Genomic DNA, 19,370 nt, shown 5'->3' with positions numbered 1-19,370 from the left:
ACCAAGGAGTCGAAGGCAAAAGCAGCAGCCTCTTTATTCCGCCCGCCTCGGGAGGCAGAGGGAACGGTGGCTCCGCAGGGCTGGCTGCGGCGAGCACAAGGGATTTAGGGCAGGAAGGCTGCCACTGCCTCACGCAGCCAAAGCAGAGTTGATCAATTAGCTGTTCAGTAACCCATTAAAAACCCGTTCAGCTGTGAATGGCTTGGACAGCTGCTGTGGCTAAATTTGCACAGGAGTTCGAGCACGTTACCTCAAACACCCATAAAAACAGGGAGAAAAATAGCCACGCAGAAGGAAAAGGAAAATTTCAGTCTCCTCCTCTTGATCCGTATCTGAAAGCCTCCGGTGAGAATTGCTCCCAGGTATAGCCTCGCCCATTGGGATGTTCACCGCAAAGAGCAGAAGGGCATTAATGTACTCCCCTCCTCCCCAACTCCATGACAGACACAGGGACAGACAGCCAGCCTGCATAGCCATGAGGCTCCCTTCCAGATGGCCTCAGTCAGAGGGATTCCAATCCATTCTGCACAAGCAGGCTGCACTAATTCCACTGCACTCACAGCGCACATCCAGTATCCAGTGTTCTCAGCCATTCCTAGCACACATGACAATATAACCCCAGATGTACTTTTTTTTTTCCACGGGAATTAATTGGTTTTTAAATTATACTTTTACATCCAGGTGAACTGCTGGAACATGCATGCACATGGGGCATGTGCAGGGTAAACTTATTTCCCTTACTCACTGGCCACTAATAATTTTTCCACAGGCACTGAAAATAACAGCTTGGTGCTGACGCCAGGTTCCTTCCTGCACAAACCCCCAGCAGCAGGGATGGAAAGGAGGCCTGTGGCACTGAGCCTCCCCGACTATGATCGAGCAGTTTAATAAAACACTCATGCCATTTGAAAATGCCACATGGTCTGATCAGGACATGGATATGCTGGATATGCCAGGGGTGAGATGAAACAGTTTTATTGACAGAAAATATCCTTTTTTTATCACAGCTACACATCCCCTTCATACTTATCTACCACTGATATGATGCCCTCTCTGCTCTCGGCACCTCACAAGGCATTTTGGAATCCATTGTGGAGCACCCAGGCCTGAGATGAGGGAGAGGACCAACAAGAGAAAGGAGGTCTCTGGTAGGTCTCCCCCTCCCCTCAGAAAAGCCATCACGCACTTTTACTCTCTGCTAAATCAGTGGGGATCAATAGCTATTACTCAAACAAAGCACAGTACCCCTGTAAAATAATAATGAAAAAAACTCTGGAAGAGAAGAAGCTACTGCGTTCCTATTTTTAAGCACTGTTATTATTAATGTGCCACGGTTCTTGTCTCCATCACCACACCATATAATAGTGTTGAGAAATTTCTGCAGCATATTGTAATTATTTCAGTGAGGACACTGTGCTTCCATCTGTCAGCTTACACTTGCACTACAATGAAGAACAATGTGACTTAAAAATAAAGATACATGCACACTGTAATCCATGACCTATCACCTCTTTTCCGTTCATCCACACAAATCTTGAAATCACGATTTGGGCAGGACTCCCAGAGAAACACTAATTAGAGACTAAAGAAGCAAGGTCCTCCTAACAATGAAGCTGTAGGAAACACACTCAAGCTCAACTCCATCAAGAAGGATGCAGCTAAATTTGAAAAAACCTAATTGTGTCCTAAATGTCCCTGTTTAAGGTTGCTGGAGACCCATGTTAACAGTGAGCTAGACCAGCACTTGGTTCCAGAGACAGTGTTTTCCTCCAGTTAACACTGGCTGACCAAGTTTCTGCTTGCACCTTTCTCAGGAACACAGCAGTCCCTTGATTCTTCTTTCCCACTAAGAAATGGGAATGGTCCTACTGCTCTTTTCAAAGACAAAGTTAGAAAACCACGCTTCCTGCAGTTGTACTGCATATTCCCAAACCACAAAAATCACAAAGCATTAAATATTTCTGTTTGGAGGATGAAACCCTGTGTGTAGGCACCTAGTCTGTCTCCTATGGTCATGTGGGACAAGCTTTCTGAAAAGTCAGGCAGGATGAGGTTATGGTCTTGTGGCCTTTGCTTGTGATTCAGGAACCAGCAGTACAACATCACTTAATAATTCACCAATTTATTGCCATAAATCAGCCAGCCCATTTAATCTTTGCCACATGGAATAAAGCAAACCTTGCAGGATCGGTGGGAACAAGCTGGCGGCTCTGGTTTACCAAAATACCTGCAATATGCAACATTAATCCAGTGACACAAAATAACATGTGAAAACAGTCAAGCAGGCATGGATTGGAACTATGTGACCATTAAGTGCTGCCAGATGTATCAATTAGACGTGTTGGGAGAAAAGAATAATTTACAAAGCAACTTTCGCCATTAATCTGTTTCATTTTAGCGAAGCTTTACAGCACAAGTAATAGTGGCATGGCATGGTTACAATTTTAAAAAGGAGAAAAATAATGTTTATTTTATATGGATAAACTAGCCTTTAGCTGTGCTATTTTCCCAGCCACATTCTCAACTTTAAAGCTGATAAAAATGACTGGTTGGATACAGCTCCTGAATGTTCAGGAAATATGCTGAAACTGCAGTTGTGCAAAGTTAAAACAATGCCCAGATCTCCATTTGAAACAGAAAATCCCTGGAAAGGCTACTCAGGGGTAATTTCAAGGGCCTGCCCTACATTCCTGTGTCATGTCTGAGGAAGGAAAGCTGTGGGGGCTGTGGCTACAGAGACCAAGCAGGATCAAACAGCTCAGTGCATTCACCTCTGAGATCTCCCGCAGAGCACGTGGCTCCAGATGCCTTTTCCAAGTGTCTGGACACAGGGATGGAGTACGCCTTTCACGGCCTTGCTGCAACTCCACCCACTGCTTTTGATCTCTGCTGGGTCCTGAAGACCCAGGAGTGGTGAAGTATGTCGACCAAGCAGCCCACCTCCTGCAGCAGGAGCGGGTGATGTCCCCATAGAGCGGCTCAGTACTCCACCCAAACGAAGCGAAGTTTGGAAACGGAATTTAATTCATGTACCTGATGTAATTTCAAATTAATTAACGTGATAAATTTGAAACAGACATCACCTGTTCCCCCAGCAGCAGGGGGGAAAGGGGCTGGAACCCCTATCCAAGATGGGAGCAGTACCTCAGAGGAGCCCTAACCCCTAGGGAGAGGGCAGGCAGCCTTCATGTGATTTTACACAGGCAAAGGAATGGGCCAAAAACCAGAACAGGAGTAAATCAGTCGACTTTCATTTCATTGGAAAACAACATAACTCAGAGCCTGACCTGCTGCTTTCCTGTGCCAGATGGTAAGCAGAAGGCAGTTCAAGGCTCCCACTAGTCTCCAGTAAGGAAAAAATCATTAGTCTCATGCAGTGGAGAAAAAAAAAAAAAAAAAAAAGTCAACCCCCAAAACAACAGCTCTTCCATCATCCCATTTTCTTTGTCTTCTGAGGTATCAGAAAGTGCAAATTAATGGTGGCGTTATATGCATCGTTTTTTCTACTGCTCATTAAAATCCCTTTGTGAAGTGCACAAAAATGATACCATATAACAATTCCTTTTTTCTCAAGTTTTCTCTGAAGTTGCAGAAGTCAGGATTTCCTCTCTATTACATAAGGAGAAGAGAGTGTATTTGTTCTTTTGCCATTTAAGACTTATTAGCATGGTCAGGTTACTCGAGCCAGGCCCTCTTTCCTGATCTTTTCTTGCAGGGGAATTATTCTTGGCAAGGCTCCAGCCTAACCCAATGGAGGGAAACCCAAGTAGCTTTACAAAGAAAGAGATATAAAACAGATGCACCTCAGGGCTTTGACCGACCACTGAGAGCTTCAGCAACAGTGTAGAAACAACAAATACAAGGTGGTGATGAACCTCTGAAGCGTGGAAGTTCAACCACCACTGCCACCAGGATAAATTACTAGGATGCCTATTCAGTGGGGGTGCTATCTTTTTCCATCATCTTGATGGGAAACAATACAATCCTGGAGGCAAGGTACCACACCATACCCCTTCCCGAGCAAATTAACAAGCCTCAGTAGCAAAGAGCTGGCCCTTGTAAAACCCCACCTCTCAGCCCAGACTAAGAGACTTGAGTGGAAAGTGAAAGCCCCACCCCGTTATTCAGTGTAGGGGAACAAGGCAAAGAGTGGTTCTCCAGTACCTAGGGGCCTGAGCAAGATTAAGTTTTCCTGTCTTAACAGGAAGAGACTGCTTCAGAGGTTGGCTCAGAAACTTCTCTTTCTATTAAGTGACAAGAGGATGTGCTGAAGGTCTCCTGGGGTAGGTAAGACTAAGAAGAGGAACTTTCAAGTATGCTGACACAGCAAGGGTTACCCAGGGTTGCCAGTCCACCCACTGCCTCCCAGGAAGTAATTCTGGACTGAGGTTTACCTACTGTTCCCCCAGCTGGTACACTGGTTTAAGTCTTAGACACAAAATTGAGATAAATTTCTTGCCTTTGAGAGACTTCTATGCTTTTGTCTAACCAAACTGAAAACAGCTAGCCAGTTACAAAGTTCTTTCTTTGGGAAGAAAAGGAGGACTGACATGTTCCTAAGGCTTGCTCTCCATGCCAAAAAAAAAAAAAAAAAACCACCACCAGCGCTAAGTACAAACCTTATACTGGTATTTATTACTCTACAGACATTCAAGTAATAACTTATTTTATAGTGAAAAGAGCCAATCACTGGAACAACCTCCTAAGGATGCAGAAGAACCATACTGCTAGAGGTTTTCAGACCTCTAGCCTGTGTGATTGGACATAGTGATAGATAATTCCACCCAGGCTTCCCTTCCCAGGAAAGGCTAGATCAGATGATAGTCTGAGGTCACTTTTAACCTGCAAAAGTGTAGTTTTTGCAACAAGTGTTCAGGCTTTATTACTTACACTTTTTGCATGTAGAAGATGTAACCGCACCAAGAAGCTGACCAAAGAAAGCAGCAGAAGGAAACAACAGCTTAAGCTGCTGGACATCTGAAAGGAAATAGAGCTGGGTTCTGTGGACCTTTGGACCCATCATTGTCTTGACTCACCATCCCCCTATATAGATACAGTACAAGTTCTGGCCTTCAAACCCTCTATCAATTTTCATTCCATCAACAGCAAAGTCTGTTTACAAGAAAAAAAACCAGTTAAGAGTTCTTCACAGAGTTGCTGCTCAGTATCATAAAGCATCATAAAAACCAATTGGAAAACCTCCCCTGAAAACTATGCTGGGGAAGGTGCACAAATGATCATTGCCCTTGGCTACCTGCAGACTTTGAAGCACACAGTCAAACTGGAGTTTGCACCTTTACGATGTCCTGTCTGTCAGTCAGTGTTGCACGTGCGTGCCCCACATTTCTTCATGGGATCACCCAGCTGGCACCCTGACACCTGACAGCCAGAGAAGGCAGTCACAGGAGCTACGAGCTTAGTTTGTGGCAAGGAGGGACAGGCCTGAGGCAGATATGAATAAAGAGTAGCAAAACCTTTCCCTACGGACCTGGCGTATAGGACAGTTCTGGGGTACTACCACTGTTCTTATCCGGAGGAAACATCCTCTGGGGTTGGAAACATGGGGCTACTTATTCACCACAAAAAACACCTGTTGCCTTTGACCTAAACTTGCCCTTTTGATCATGCTGCTCTTACTCTACATTTTTTTTTTTTTTTTTGGTGAGAAGAAGCAGTTGGTTCCCTCATTCTCTCTGAGAATGGGGAGGACTTGGGGGTCAGATAGAAGGGATGACCTGCATCCCCAGAGACAAGCCAACTCTGATTCCCTGTCAGTAAATCACAGATTTGCTGAACAACACCTGCAAAAAACACTGCAGGTTTGGGCAAATGCACCTCAGACTTGATACTTCAATCCAATTATGTGTCATGCTCGCCTCCTCGTTCATCATGTTAAGCTCTTCTAAAATTACCTCTAGTCCTCTGAATGAAAACACCTCACTCCACTTCAAACACTGTGATAAACATAGATCCTTGTAATACGAGAAAAGAGGGTGAGGACCTTGCTGTATTTCATTATTTTTGCACTACAGCAATGAATTTCAAAATAGCTTAGCAGTAGTAGTCACGCTTACTGATTTAGTGTACATTCCCTTCACTGCTCTTCAGAAATTTAGCACTTCTGGGAACAAGCGTGAAGACTTTGAATTGGTTTTTTTTTTTCTTCTTCTCCCTTCAGCAGATTACAATATGACATTTTCTTGCTTTTTGTTTGGTTTGAATGAAAGTCTGGCCCTCTCCCCTTCCTGTACAACTATTCCCTCAATGCAAAGGGCTGGAAGACAGGAGGAGCTTAGCCTTCTAGCCTCACCTGGAAAGAAGCAATACTTTTCCCTGTTGGTAACACCTGAAAGAACAAGCCCAAGGGGTTATAAAGCTACTTGCTGTGACCAGATCATTTAAAAAAAAATAAATAAATAAACCCAGCCAAGCAACCAAAAAATTTTTAAAAACACACCCCCAAAGCAAGGCCCAAAGCAAGGCTTTTAACTGGCATAAAAGTCCCCAATATGTAAAATTAAGATTCTTTGCACGGTTTTACAAATCTTGACTTGCTGTGCTTTATTTCTGGACTTAAAAAACCAGGCGAGGCAGCTCCTCCATCTGTAAGTACAGCAACAAGACAGTACTCCAGCTCCTGAGAGCATCCTGGACCACCTGAGACCACCCCTGACTGTAAGGGACCAGCATGAAGGAGCACACCATTCATGCCCATCAGGGCAGCAGCAAGCAGGTGCCCATTAGCACAGCTCACAGGAGCACCTACTGTCAGGCCAAGCAGCCTTCAGATCCACCTCCAGCTTGGGACATAGCTGGAGACTTGAGCAACATATATGGGACACCCACAGCGCACCTTGAAGACACACCCCTGGATTTTGTGAGGCCAAAGTGCTGGTGAGCCTTGTGCAGTGACACATTCTTGCTTGGAGAAGCAAGAGGAGAATTTCTCCAGCTGACTGTCTACTGAAGTTGATTTACCTGGGCAAAGATCAGTTTGCAAGGCATTCTGTACATGACCCGAGCTGGGACGGAGACCATGAAGCTCAAAAGCAGAATGAAGGCAGTTTCTGGCCTCAGCTGAGGCTATTTTACAGCTGCAAAGCTCCACTAACCCCAGCAATGCTTGCACAAGCATGAGGAAATTCCTCCCTGAATTGCTGTGTATGGCTTTTCCCAACATATATTTTTTCCTGCATAGTGTTGCTGTTTTCTGTTCCCACATTTATTTTCCCAGGAAAGTTTTGCGGGCTTGTCTGTGGATGCACATTGCTCTCATTTCTTTTCAGTTTCTCATGTTATCACAAATTTGATCAAGTACAGAAAACAATTGCATCGTACTCACCCTGTGTGATTGATGACACAGATATGTGCAATAAAACACTACAAAAACAAGTACTTCTATCAGGCTCCTTTGAAACTTCAAAGTATCCAGGAGACATTTCACAGCACCCAGCACAACTAAGTGCCTGTTGGCTAAGCTGGACACAAACCTAGCACCATGCAGTCTAAGGGCAAAAATAAAACAAACCTCTAGGGCCACACTCTGCATACACAGCTTGGGCTAAGGCAGCTTTATTTTATAAGCCTGGTTTTTTGTGATAGGTGAGCCATCTTGTTTGGAGCTTTTTTCCCCTCAAAACGTTGAAGTTGCAGAAGTGACAGTTAACACTTTACTGGATTAAGTCCTTAAAAATCCCTTATATACGTATATTAAAAATATAAATAAATCACCAAAGTCACTTTTCTTCCAAAACTCGATTATTAGAATTGTTCTGAGACTAGTGATAATCTGAGTTTCTTTCCCTAGCAGCTCCACTCCAGCCAACCAGTTGCTTACAAGAAAAAAAAAAAAAAAAAAAAAAAAAGCCACACACACAACGAGAGAGTAGAAACAAAGAGGGAAGCACAATAGTGACAGATGTATGTTAGGCTGAAGCCATCAGTGTATCAGTGTAACATCTCAATAACCCTGCCAGTATGCTTCATTTTGGTAATCTTCATTTTGGGCATCAAACAGTGGTGGCTGTGAGATGACAGATGTTTCCATGTGGGAGCACCAGGCTCCCAAGCAGTGCACAGCAGAGGCATCCCTGGCCACAAATACTGAACTGCAGCACAGGATTTCATATCACTGTCACCATCCTGCTCGCACGCCTGACCTCTACAACCACACCGACAAGAGCTGTTATTCAGCATATTATTGGGAAAGGACAGAGATAACAGCTCATCAGCACTTCCCCTCCACACAACATCCCTTTCACAGAAGCCCAAGAATCCCCTGCCCCTATTCACTTCCTGCTGGAAGTCTGAGTGGCAGCCAGAGAGAAAAGTTCTTTCACCTCTGTTGTAAACTAAATGCCGGATCAGCTGGGACAGAATGGCACATGAAAAGGAAAGGGCTAGAGTTATTTCAAAATGCTTATTGCAATCTACATTCCTGCATCCAGCAGAAAGTTTGATAAGACAGACATCCCCAGCACCCTTGTCCAATTACAGATGAAAAACCAAAACCCAAACTCTGAGCTTTTTATTAACACCTGAAGTACCATCCTGTTGGCCACACCACAGTCAGGGCACAAATCCTGGCACAAGGACAGCACAGCCTCCCCAGGCAGATGCTCCATGCCCCAAGGATGAGCAGTCCCTCCAGCTCAGAAGGTGCCCCATGACCACTCCTTAACGAGCTGTGTCACTCCTGCAGCATGAGCTGTGGCATTCCACACCTGTTACACTGCCCCCCAGCTTCTGGCAGGAAAGGCAGCTCTTCATGACACGTTCAAAAGGCTCTTCATGGAGAAACAATCCCCGACCAACCACTAACAGTGGCCTAAGGTGACTGAATGTAACAGCCCAGTCTCCCCAGCACAGCTGTGTGTACACACACACCTCCTCAGGAGCTGCACTACCTATCGAGGGTTACAGCAGCTTTATCGAGGGGCAGCCACTACAGTCCGAGCCTTATGACTCAAACAGGGTTTCATGCAAGAAGTGGAAAACATTTAGTAATCCTGGGAAGGAGTGAGTCCCACTAGGATCACAAGACTCTACAGCACCCAAACCTCAAAGGCATGAGCCTACAATCCTGCGTGGAGCTGGGCCTGCAGGTCAGGCGCTGCATCCTACCTGTTCTCCAGCAGGGTCATGCACACGACCTCCCGCACGCCCGGGTTGTTGGCCTTCTCGATGGAGCAGCTTTGCAGGTTCCATGTAGCCACCCTTAAGACGGGTCTGCCATCTCTCACCCCCCCAAACATCTCCACAGAGGGCCGAGTGGATATGATCTGGGTTGGACCACCAGGAGGAAAGTCCAAGTCCTCGCTCTGCAGGCTTAGAGAGGTGGGGCTGGGATGAGGCTTGGCCATGAAGTTGAGACCACCGTTGGTATTTGTCGAAGGGGGCCTGGAGCGCTCTGCAAAAATCTGGTGCCTGATTTTGTCCAGAAAGGAGGAATTGATGCAGTCCATCCTCACCAGGTCCTCGATACTTTTGAAGGGCCCATGCTCTTTTCGGTAGTCCACGATGCTGTTGGCGATCTTCTCAGTGATGCCACGGATGCTCATGAGCTGTGCCGGGGTGGCAGTATTGATGTTGATCTTGGTGGCGGACAGGTGGTGCTCGGAGGCCGGGTCCTTGCGCAGGGAGCTGGGCGAGTGCTGCGCCGAGCTGCCCTTGCTGCTCACACAGATCTCGAACTTCACCTGCTCCAGCTTGGCCGCCCCCACCCCGCTCACCAGCGCCAAGTCCTCCACTTTCTTGAAGCCGCCGATGTACTCGCGGTACTCCACGATGTTCTGGGCCACCACGCGGGTGACCCCGGGCAGGGTCATCAGCTCCTCCTCCGTGGCCGTGTTGATGTTGAGCCTCTCCTGGTTGACCAGGATGTTGCTGAAGTTGCACGCCGCGCTGAACTTGCGGCTGTGGCACAGGTCGGCCGGATCGCGGGGGATGGAGCGGTGGCAGCCCAGGCTGCCCCCCATCTCACCGCCGCCACGGGCCGCAGCCGGAGCCGGGGGAGAGGGCGCGGGGCGCTGCCGGGGCCGCCCGCCCGCCACTCATGGACCTCGGCGGGAGGCCGGCGACGGAGCGGGCGGCGGCGGGGCAGCGGCGGACAGACCCGCGCCGCCACACACGCCGGCCAGCGGAACCCTGCGCCCCGCGGAGGAGCTCCCGCGCCTTTCCCGCTCCTCTTCCTCCTCCTCCTCGGGCACCGCCGCTCCCCAGCGCCGCAGGACCGTCGGCGAGTCGCCCGCCCGGCCGCGCTCCGGCCCCCGGCGCTCGCAGCCGCCGCTGCCCCGCGCCCCGCCGCGGTAGTAGTAGCTCTGCGGGAGCCCCCGCCCCTCGGCAGGGCGAGGCGGGCCCGCCGCCGCCGCCACCGCCCCCGGGCGTCACCCGCGCCGCGCCCGCCCCCGCCCGGGCACCGCGGGCACCGGCCGGGCTGGGCGGGACCGGCCCCGCCGCGCTCCCTGCGCGGGAGGAGAGCTGGCTGAGCCCTGACCTCCTCCTTCTGGCGTGGGCACGGGGGGACTGAGTCCCCAGTGCTGTCGCCTGGCCGCTGAGGGCAGGCTTTTTCCCGCCCCCAGGTGAAAGGACGCTGAGGTGTCAAGTGTTCAGGCGCTCCCTGCTGCATTACTGTCCCAGAAGTTCCCTGGGCTCGTCTCTCTGCAGCTGGTGGGGCATGGGTGTGTTTGCAAACGTGAAAGCCTCATCAGTCATCTCCACTGGTTTTGTGCTCCTGCAGGCACTGCGCTTTTATACATCGGGGTAAAGTCTGCAGTTTTTCCTTCCCTTTTTTTTTTTTTTTTTTTTTTTTTTTTAGACATCTCAAGCAATTCAAGCAATTGTGAGAGTGCTGAACAAACTTAAACTGTCCGCAGACTGACGCTTTTGACACCTGAGGTCTGTGTACTGGGTCTGCCTCAGCCGGGGTGGTGGTTTGCAGCACGCTTAGCCCTGCCCTCAGATTAACCTCATCCTGCGCTGAAGTCGTGGCTGTGTACTGCCCGTTTGCCTCAGCTGGCTTTAACATAGTTTGTTCGTGCCCTGAGAGCCACAGCAGTCCCCCACTGCTCATTTTGGTGAAGCTACTGAAATATATAACTAGTTTCTACTGCATCCAGTCCCATGCTGCACTGTCTGCAATGCTATCTGTAGCCAAATTAGCTCATTTGAAACTAGCTTGACTGTGCCCACACAGGAGTGACTGCAATGTCAATGAATCGAAATATAATTGGTGGGTGTAATTGAAAGGAAGAGGGAATTGAAAGGAAGAGCAAACATATGATTGCAGATGTCAGCTCTGCACCCTGATGCTGCCTTGTGCTGACAGTCTGTCTTTGCGTACTTCTTTCTGTTGCACAGAATATGGTACGTGTGTATTTTCAACGTCAAGACTCTTGGTTGGCCCTCTAATGAAAATGAAACCACTTGCAATAGCAGCTTGCACACGTATTTTTCGTAGCAAGCTAATGGAAAATTTTGGGTCCACCTGAAATAAAAAGTTACATTTATTCAGCCTCTTGGTGAAGGAGAATGTGATGTGCTTAAGGGCGTGCAGGCTGCACCATGCTTTACCAGGCTTTCAGGCTGCACAGGGACACAGATGCTTTAACACTGGCTCTGGATACTCTGCTGCACATCACACATTTCCCTTCTGTGCGCCCGAGCAGTGCAGTTAGCAAATTCTCATTACGGGAATGGCACTGCCTGCACTCGGGCACTGCCTGCATTAGGGTGCAGGCTGCATTAGGGCATTGGCTCTCTGCTGACTGCTGGAGCAGAGAAAGCGCTCGCTTAGGTGATTAAATGCTTCCACGTCTGCTGGAGAGTGCTCTGTGCACTGCGATAGCAGCGGCCAATGCAGCAGGAGTCACGCTGGGCCTATTCCTGCTGGGACGATACCAGCGCAGAGCTGGAAACAATTAACCATTGAAATGAGTATTCTGTGCAAGCCAGTGTTGTTACAGTAATAGCTCCACAAGCTGTTATCTCAATAGAGAACACACTCTTTTGCTTTCTACAGCAGGTTGCTTTGCATTGATCCAGGCTCACTGACTAAGTTTTGAAGCTGAAAAGCCCCACAATCCATCTGAGGCATCATCTATGTTACAGGCTGCACTGGGTTTTCTGTGTTTCAGAAAAAAAGGCAGGAGCATCTTCAGAAAGAAAACAGATGTCTCTTTTGTCCAGCATTTTTTGTTGACAGCAGCTATTCAATATTTCTTGAATCTGCAGCACCAAAATAACCTGTGAGACTGGATGCAGTGAGGAAGCAGAGCTCAGAGGGATGCAACAAGTGTCCCATCACCTAATCCTGAGTATGACCTCATGCTAATGTGAAATGGGGAAGGGGGGGGGGGTGGGGTGGAGAATGAGGGTATTATCATTCCATTAGCCCCATACCTCTGTTTTTTGTTGTTGTTGTCAGTTACAGGAAGCTTGCTGACATCTGAGTCAACCTTTGGCACATTTCAGGAAAGCACCAAAAGATGTGAAAAGGTACAGCGTTGGTTTATAGCTTCAAAAGTTAAACAGAAAACAAAAGAAAAAAGATTAATCAACTGGCCTGACATCAGTGTTAAGCAATCCATTAATTTGAGAAAGCTGAAAATGAGGTTCAGTCAGTAAATTATTGAAAAAACAATGGCAAAAATACTGGCAGCCAGTGTAGGCAATAGAAAATAAATCTCATGAAAGCTAGGTAGAAAATAGATTTTATCTTTGATCCAGTCCTGAGCTCAGTGTATGCAAATTTATTCAAGAAGAGATAGATTATCATAGTCTCCTGGTGATCACTGGCTGGCAGGTAGCCTCCCTGGTCTGCTTGGCACCTATCCTGGCAAGGGGCCATGAAGCCAGGATTCCTGAATCTTCGTCAGCCCCAACAGGTTTAGAAGGCTCTGAGACACCGTGGGTGGCTTATTCCTTATTGCTGCCTACTGAGCAGCTGGCTACTGGTCAGGGATGGCTTAGAAACCTTTCAGTGACAGCAAAATTGAGGGTGCTGCTCTGAGGGTGTGAATCTGGGGAGGACCTCACAGGGCCAGGCAGGCTCCAGCAGTGACAGATGTGGGGGGACAGCCTCAAAAGGCCCTGGGGAGCAGCCATCACTCTTCCTGCAGTCTTTTTGTATTTCACTGGACAGTGTTACAAAACAAGGAGCTGGAGAACAATGGTTTTATCATTGCCCAATGGCCATTTGTTATCTTGGACTTGCTTTGCCACTGTCTACAGCCCTCCTCAACTGAGCATCTCACATCCTGTCCCCCTGAACTGGTAGTGAAAGATGTTTCTGGACAGCTGAGTGGCACCAGGGCAAGCAACTGGCCACATGAGAAATGCAGGGGAAGGGTTGTGTCACCTGCTTTCCAGTTCTGGAGTCTCAAATGCCTCTTCCCTGCAGGAATTCCTCAAAGAGGAAAGAACAAAACCAAACCTTTTTCATCTGAAGGAGGTTCTGCAGTATTTCAGGCCTATAAATGCAATGTTTAAGGATGATATGGAAGTGCTTGAACCTGACTGAGGGGGAGCAGATACTGGTGAATGTCTTTTGGCATAATTGATGTAAGAAATCAGCCTACAAGCCAATAGATTTTAAAGGCCAACTTACTAGCATTTTAAGATGGTCTTTAAGTAATCTATTAATCTATTTTTATGTTTTTTAACATCCCTCATCTACACTGCAGAGGCTCTAAACAAATAAACTGGGTTTTGTGATGAGGGATAGAAGGAGCCAGAAGATATTACTCAACAGAAAAACAGAGAGTTTGCCTTTCAGTCTTCAGGCAGCAATTGCAGTTCCTACCAGCCCACCATGTGATAGCAGCGCTTTTCCAGCCCTCACACAGCCTTGGGGGGGCTTGGCAATCACACTTTTAGAGCCTATGTTTTCAGACCTGCTCTGGGCTCTGAATGGGCAAGGCCTCCAAAAGGCAGCTGATTAACTGCAGTGCCTATATTCTTATTTAAGGGAGCTATTAAAATAATTGTTTTCTTTCTGCAAGGACATCTTCAGTAACACTTGTAACAGATGCCCGAGGGAGAAGACAGGCAGTGTTTTTATGAAGACAAGTAATAACAAGTAGGAGTTAGCAATTTCACAAGCGGTGGGACTTACAAAGTCTGATTCTTGGCGGCTCTTTCCTATTTCAATTTTCTGGTCTTTATTAATAAAACTGAGTCTCCATTAGTCTCTCAGTGGGGTCACTAATCTGGATATCTCTCTTCTACATGGCCATCAATATTTGCAGCTCTTTTAGAAACTTTGTATTTTTGAGACATTTAACCTTTATCAAATTTGTTTGAAATTAACCCACTCTCTAATAAAATCCCTGGGGAAGGGATGAGGCAGAGTAGAAGAGCACACAATCACATGAGTTTTTCCTTGGGAATCCAATGTCTATGATGTGATCTCTTTTTTTCCTGTAAGGCATTCTATATAGCTGCCAAACTTGTTGCAAAAAAAGTGATGTCACCGGTGCTGTGTTGCCAGGTTACGGGTGTCACATCCTACAGAGAAATACAGTCAGAAGGGTGAGCAGAAGTGAGTCATCCTCATACCTTGATTAGGGCTTCACTTGGCTTGGGCTTGAGTCTGAAACCCAGGCCTCTCCCCTCCAGAGGAGATCTCCACCAGAGGCTCACAAGTGCACAGTAGGACAGTTCATCCTGGAGGGAAACAAGAGGAACCCGAGCTAGAGAAGACATTCTCCAGCAGAGTGTGGGATGCATTTTCCAGTGTCCATAGACAGCAACGGGAGGGATTTGATTCTCATGCCCCACATCCAAGGTGACTCAGATACCCTTTTGGGTCACAAGGATAGAAAAGAACTAAAAAAATCTAGTCCTTCCTTGACCCCAGGCAGACTCATGAGGCTACGCTTACAGAAGCTTGCCTACTCCAGCCTCCAGTGGTGACATCTCCTGAACTTCCCAGATGAGAAATGCGGGATGTGGAGGACTGTGACCCAGCTAATGTTTTCTTTGAGGCCTAGCCTGTCCAGCCTCCAGTAAAAATGCCCACAAATCCTTGCTGTGTGAATCTGGCACGGGGGAGAGGCAGAACTGGTGATTTGTGAGCCAGGTGCCTAAGCTCCAACCCAGTGCAAGCTTTTTGTACTTCTTCCCAAAGGCAAGCATCAAGTGGACTTTTGTGGAAGAGATACAGGCAATGACATTTTAAGCACCTTGAGAGCCCAGCAGGAGAAGAGGAAAAATAAACCCATATGCTGGGAAGGGTTGCTCAGTATAGCTTTCAGCACTTCATGTGACACTTGGGTCATCAGCAGTTGGACCACCAGCCTCTCAAGTGAATAAATTACTGTTTTGGATAATTTGTAATTTTATCCTTTACTTGTAGTTACTAGGTTACCATAATTAATTTTCTTGTTAACGAAGTTTAGAGCAATGTGTAAAAAGTCTATTTCATGTTTCCCTTTTACTTTTCAAGGAGTTTAATGGCCATTACTTAACTCATGCATACAGCTTTTTAACTCAGTGATTCTGCAGTTACTGTGGCAGCCACTGCGATTCTGTCCAGACTTAAATATTCCTTATAACTTCTGCGGTTTGGGGGGGTTTGCTTTTGGTTTGGTTTTTGGGGGGTTGGTAGGGAGGGGTTTTTGTTATAAAAACGTCAGAGGTTAGTCTCTACTCCTTGAACAGTTGTGTTTTAGGCCCCAAAATTATTCTGATAGGCAAAATGTGGACTCTTAGTTCTCCTAATTTTTATTTTTTTTTATTTTTTTTTTGGATATAAGGAGAGGTCAGTCAGGTCTCTGTGTGGGTTACTTGTGCCATGCTTGTTTCCTGCCTTTCCCCCTTCATGTATAAAATTTTGTTTCCTAAGAAGAAAATAAACCACAAAGTAGAGTCAAACTTCCCCTTAGTCCCAAATTCTCAGAAGAGATCTGCAGTGGATAGGGCTCCAGTATAAAACCAGAGCTCTGTTGAGGATCAGGTCACTGGTTTATGAAACAGAAAATGTTTTGATGAAGACTTTTCACACAAAACATAGCACATTGCGTAAATTAGCATCTCTGCAATGCTCTCCTGAGAAAATCTGTCTCTCATATTTCAAGTCCTGCACCAACAATTAAAATGATTTAATGGCTTCAGCCACTCCCAGCAGACTTTGAACTTCTCTGAGAAGCCTCCCTGACAAGCAGCACAAGTTGCCTCGTTATTACAACACCTTCAGTGAAGGTTTGATCCAATTCGCATGAAGACAAGGGAAAATGCCCAGAATGATTCAAAAGGCTGCTCTGCTGATTTAGGCGAGCAGGAGGACCTGCACTGTTGGTGCAATTGACTAGTGTGATTCTCCATCTGAGAGCCAGATGTATTGAAATGAAAGCATGAAGGAGGAAGAACAGCAGGACAGATAGAGGTCTTCCTCTAGGAACAGGTCCTGTAGGGTGGCTGCTTGGAGGAGACAGGTGAGCTCAGGTCAGCAGCATCTGGGGAATGGGCAGCAGAGTATCTGAGCAATACTGGACTGGTAGAGGACAAGCAAACCCCTGAGCACCTGGAACTGAACAGCACTGAGCTAATCAAAACCCAACTGGAGGACCCATTAAACTCAGCTTTGATTTGTGCCTGGAAAGACCCTGGCATAAATAAGGATTTTAAGTCCTTGGAAGGTAATTACTGTTCAAAAAACCCCACCAGCATGGCTGTACCAAACCCACTTTTTTCTTTGATGGCTGACTTGAAGGATAGGACAGAAACAGCTGATTAATGACAGAGGGTGTGGAACAGCATATACTTGCAGAGCTTGTGGGTGGAGTCAGAGAGCTGCAAGGACTTGGATGGGTAGGATCAAAATTCAAAACAGTTTACACAGGTCAGAGGGACATTCCAAAACGGACAAGATGAATTTTGGTAGAGACCTAGGGAGGAGCAGTCAACATCATCCATTCAAACTGAGAATACCTGAGCCACAGACAGGGCAGGAAAGGCTCAAAAACGTAAATAAGAGTCATCGGGGTGGCCCATTGAGCAGAGACCAAAGTCTGTTTCTAGCTTATCTCATGAATCCCAACAGCATGATTAGGAAGATAGCTATGCATTAACACAGCTGCAGTGAAGAACATGGTGCTTAGAGCCACCATGCCAAAGTATTGGTGAATTGCTGCCAGATGTTATACACATTGCAAAAGCCAAAGAGTTCTCCCAAAACAAACCGCACAGCCCTGAAGTGCTTACTGTTTTAAGGTAGATCCTATTCCTTGCTTCTTCCAAGTAATATGTACTCTAATAATTAAAAACACAGGAACTATGAAGTTCTGTTGGACAGGAATAAAGCTTGCATAGCCTGGGGTGAGGAGTTTGCTTCCTAAATAAGGGCTTAAAGTACATAAGATGTTATTCTTTTTACTGTGTATGAAGTTTTGGCTGAGGTTACATCCACAGCTCCAAACCTTGTCCTAGCCAAGCAACACGTGTTTTGGAGGGACTTTTCCAAAGTTTGAAGAGAGCTGAGGAAAAATAGCTGTGGCCACATTACACAAGCTTTTGCATTATGTCAGAGCACGAGTTCCCCACACTCCACAGGCCGTTCATTCCTGCTCACCTGGTGTGTTCTCACCACCATGACTCACCACAAAAACAACACAGCACATACTGGTTGGCTGTCATTTCTATGCAAACACTGTTCTGGGTATTGTGGGATGTCTGTTTTTCCTGTGATGGATTCTCAGACTTTGCTGTGGTTCAGGAATGGCTCCAGCATCTCCTGCCCGAAACATAATCTTACTAGGTATCCTGAAATGAGGTTTTAATCTTTCTCCCTCGTGTCCCAAAGCATGCAGTTGATTAATTCTGATTTCACACCATGTATAGCCGTGTCACACACACGCATTCTTGCCAGCCAGTAAACAAGCCACATTCTTCCTGTGTCAGTCAAGGAGCATGTCTCCTTTAACCTGTGCACTTGCAATTGTGGGATGTGGAGTGCTCCTCCCATGACTCAGGGGATGTTCTTGTCACTTGACACTGCAAGGTGGTGAGCCTCCCTATCCTGATACCTACCAAGTGACATCAGGGAATGCTGGCAACTCACCAGCATGACTCTTAGGACAGAAGGAAGACAGGACACTCAGTGGGGTCAAACTTGGGGAAATGGCTGGATAAATGACTCACTTATGCTGACTAAGGCCCATCCCAAATGTGCCTGTTGCTGACTCTGACTGTTTCTGACAGCGCATGAATACATGCAAACCGTGGCAATTAAACACCTTGGAAAGACAACTGCTGCTCCCTCAGTTTATGTATTGCCATCCCAAAGAGGATGAGAACTCACTCCACACTTAGGATTGACACTTATGTCTGACTGCATGGTGGTGTTCCATGGGCCAGTGTCTTGGGCTTCATAGTGTCAGGGACCTACTCTGGGTATGTCAGTTCCCTTGGTCTGCCTGACATCCAGCACTGCCTTGGAAAAGTCACGAGGCTGCCCACACACTGTTCACCTCTTAGACCATTAGATTTTCCAGCTATGACTTACCCTAAACAAGCAAGCAGTTTTTGTTACATGCATAGTCACCGTGCTGCACAGGGGTGGGGAGAATGATTCTCACCAAACTAAATCATCATGACTACTATGTATTTTTTTTCTCCTGCAGCTTTTTACATTGCATTTCACTGCTTGCCATTGTTACTCCTACTAGCACAGGACAGTATGGCTTTAAAAAGGTGGGTTGAAAGGTACCAACAGTGGTCTCCATGTATTTTAGAGAACTTCAGTACTGTAATTGTCCATCATACCAATCAGAGTTTGCAGGTTTCTAATGGCTGCTGGTGAAGCTCTGCCAGGTCTTTGGATCTGAGCCTGCAGTTTGCATGCTGTGCATGAGGATCTGCCATCTGCACTGCCCTTGCTGTGTCCAGCCCTCTCTAGTGTGATTATGACTAGCTGGAGAGCGGGGGATTGCCTGCTGTGAGAAAGGGTGTCGGCACATGGCCTTCACAGGGGCTGCTTGAGACAGGCAGCCATGCAAGCCAAGAGTTGGCAAGGACACTGCACTGCATTCACATCAATCGATCTTGACACCACCTGGTTCTGAAAGAGCTGATTCTTCCAAAGACAAACACTCGGGGCTTCTCACCACCTTTGCTGCAGGTTGGAAAAAAAAATGGGGGAGGAGTTTTGCTCTGTCTGTATTCTCTTGTTCTCAATACTTTTAGGTAAGGTGACACAAACTTGCAGATTCCCTTTGGATTTAAGCTAGTCCTTGTTTGTGGCACAATGATAACTCTGTATCACAAGAACAAGTCATGAAAGAAACATTGTTAGAGAAGAAATCCTTCGAATCAGGAGGAGACTGTGTTTTGTCCTTCATTAAGCTCTGAATTTCATTTGGTTTTGCTGGGCG

General features: G+C 46.8%; 1 protein-coding gene across 1 annotated transcript in view; it reads right to left on the bottom strand.

The window, feature by feature from the left end:
* Positions 1–10,215, bottom strand: part of EEPD1 (endonuclease/exonuclease/phosphatase family domain containing 1) — a 62,850-nt gene extending 52,635 nt beyond the window's left edge. The window contains exon 1 of the mRNA XM_066321890.1: positions 9,124–10,215. Coding sequence (XP_066177987.1) covers positions 9,124–9,977 — 854 coding nt within the window. The 5' untranslated portion in view covers positions 9,978–10,215. The remainder of the gene's footprint in view (positions 1–9,123) is intronic.
* Positions 10,216–19,370: the final 9,155 nt, after the last annotated feature.

This window comes from Sylvia atricapilla, chromosome 1 (genome assembly GCF_009819655.1).
Source record: "Sylvia atricapilla isolate bSylAtr1 chromosome 1, bSylAtr1.pri, whole genome shotgun sequence".
Lineage (NCBI taxonomy): Eukaryota > Metazoa > Chordata > Aves > Passeriformes > Sylviidae > Sylvia > Sylvia atricapilla.
The sequence above is the reverse complement of the archived record's forward strand: the minus strand, read 5'-3'. Positions and strand labels throughout refer to the sequence as shown.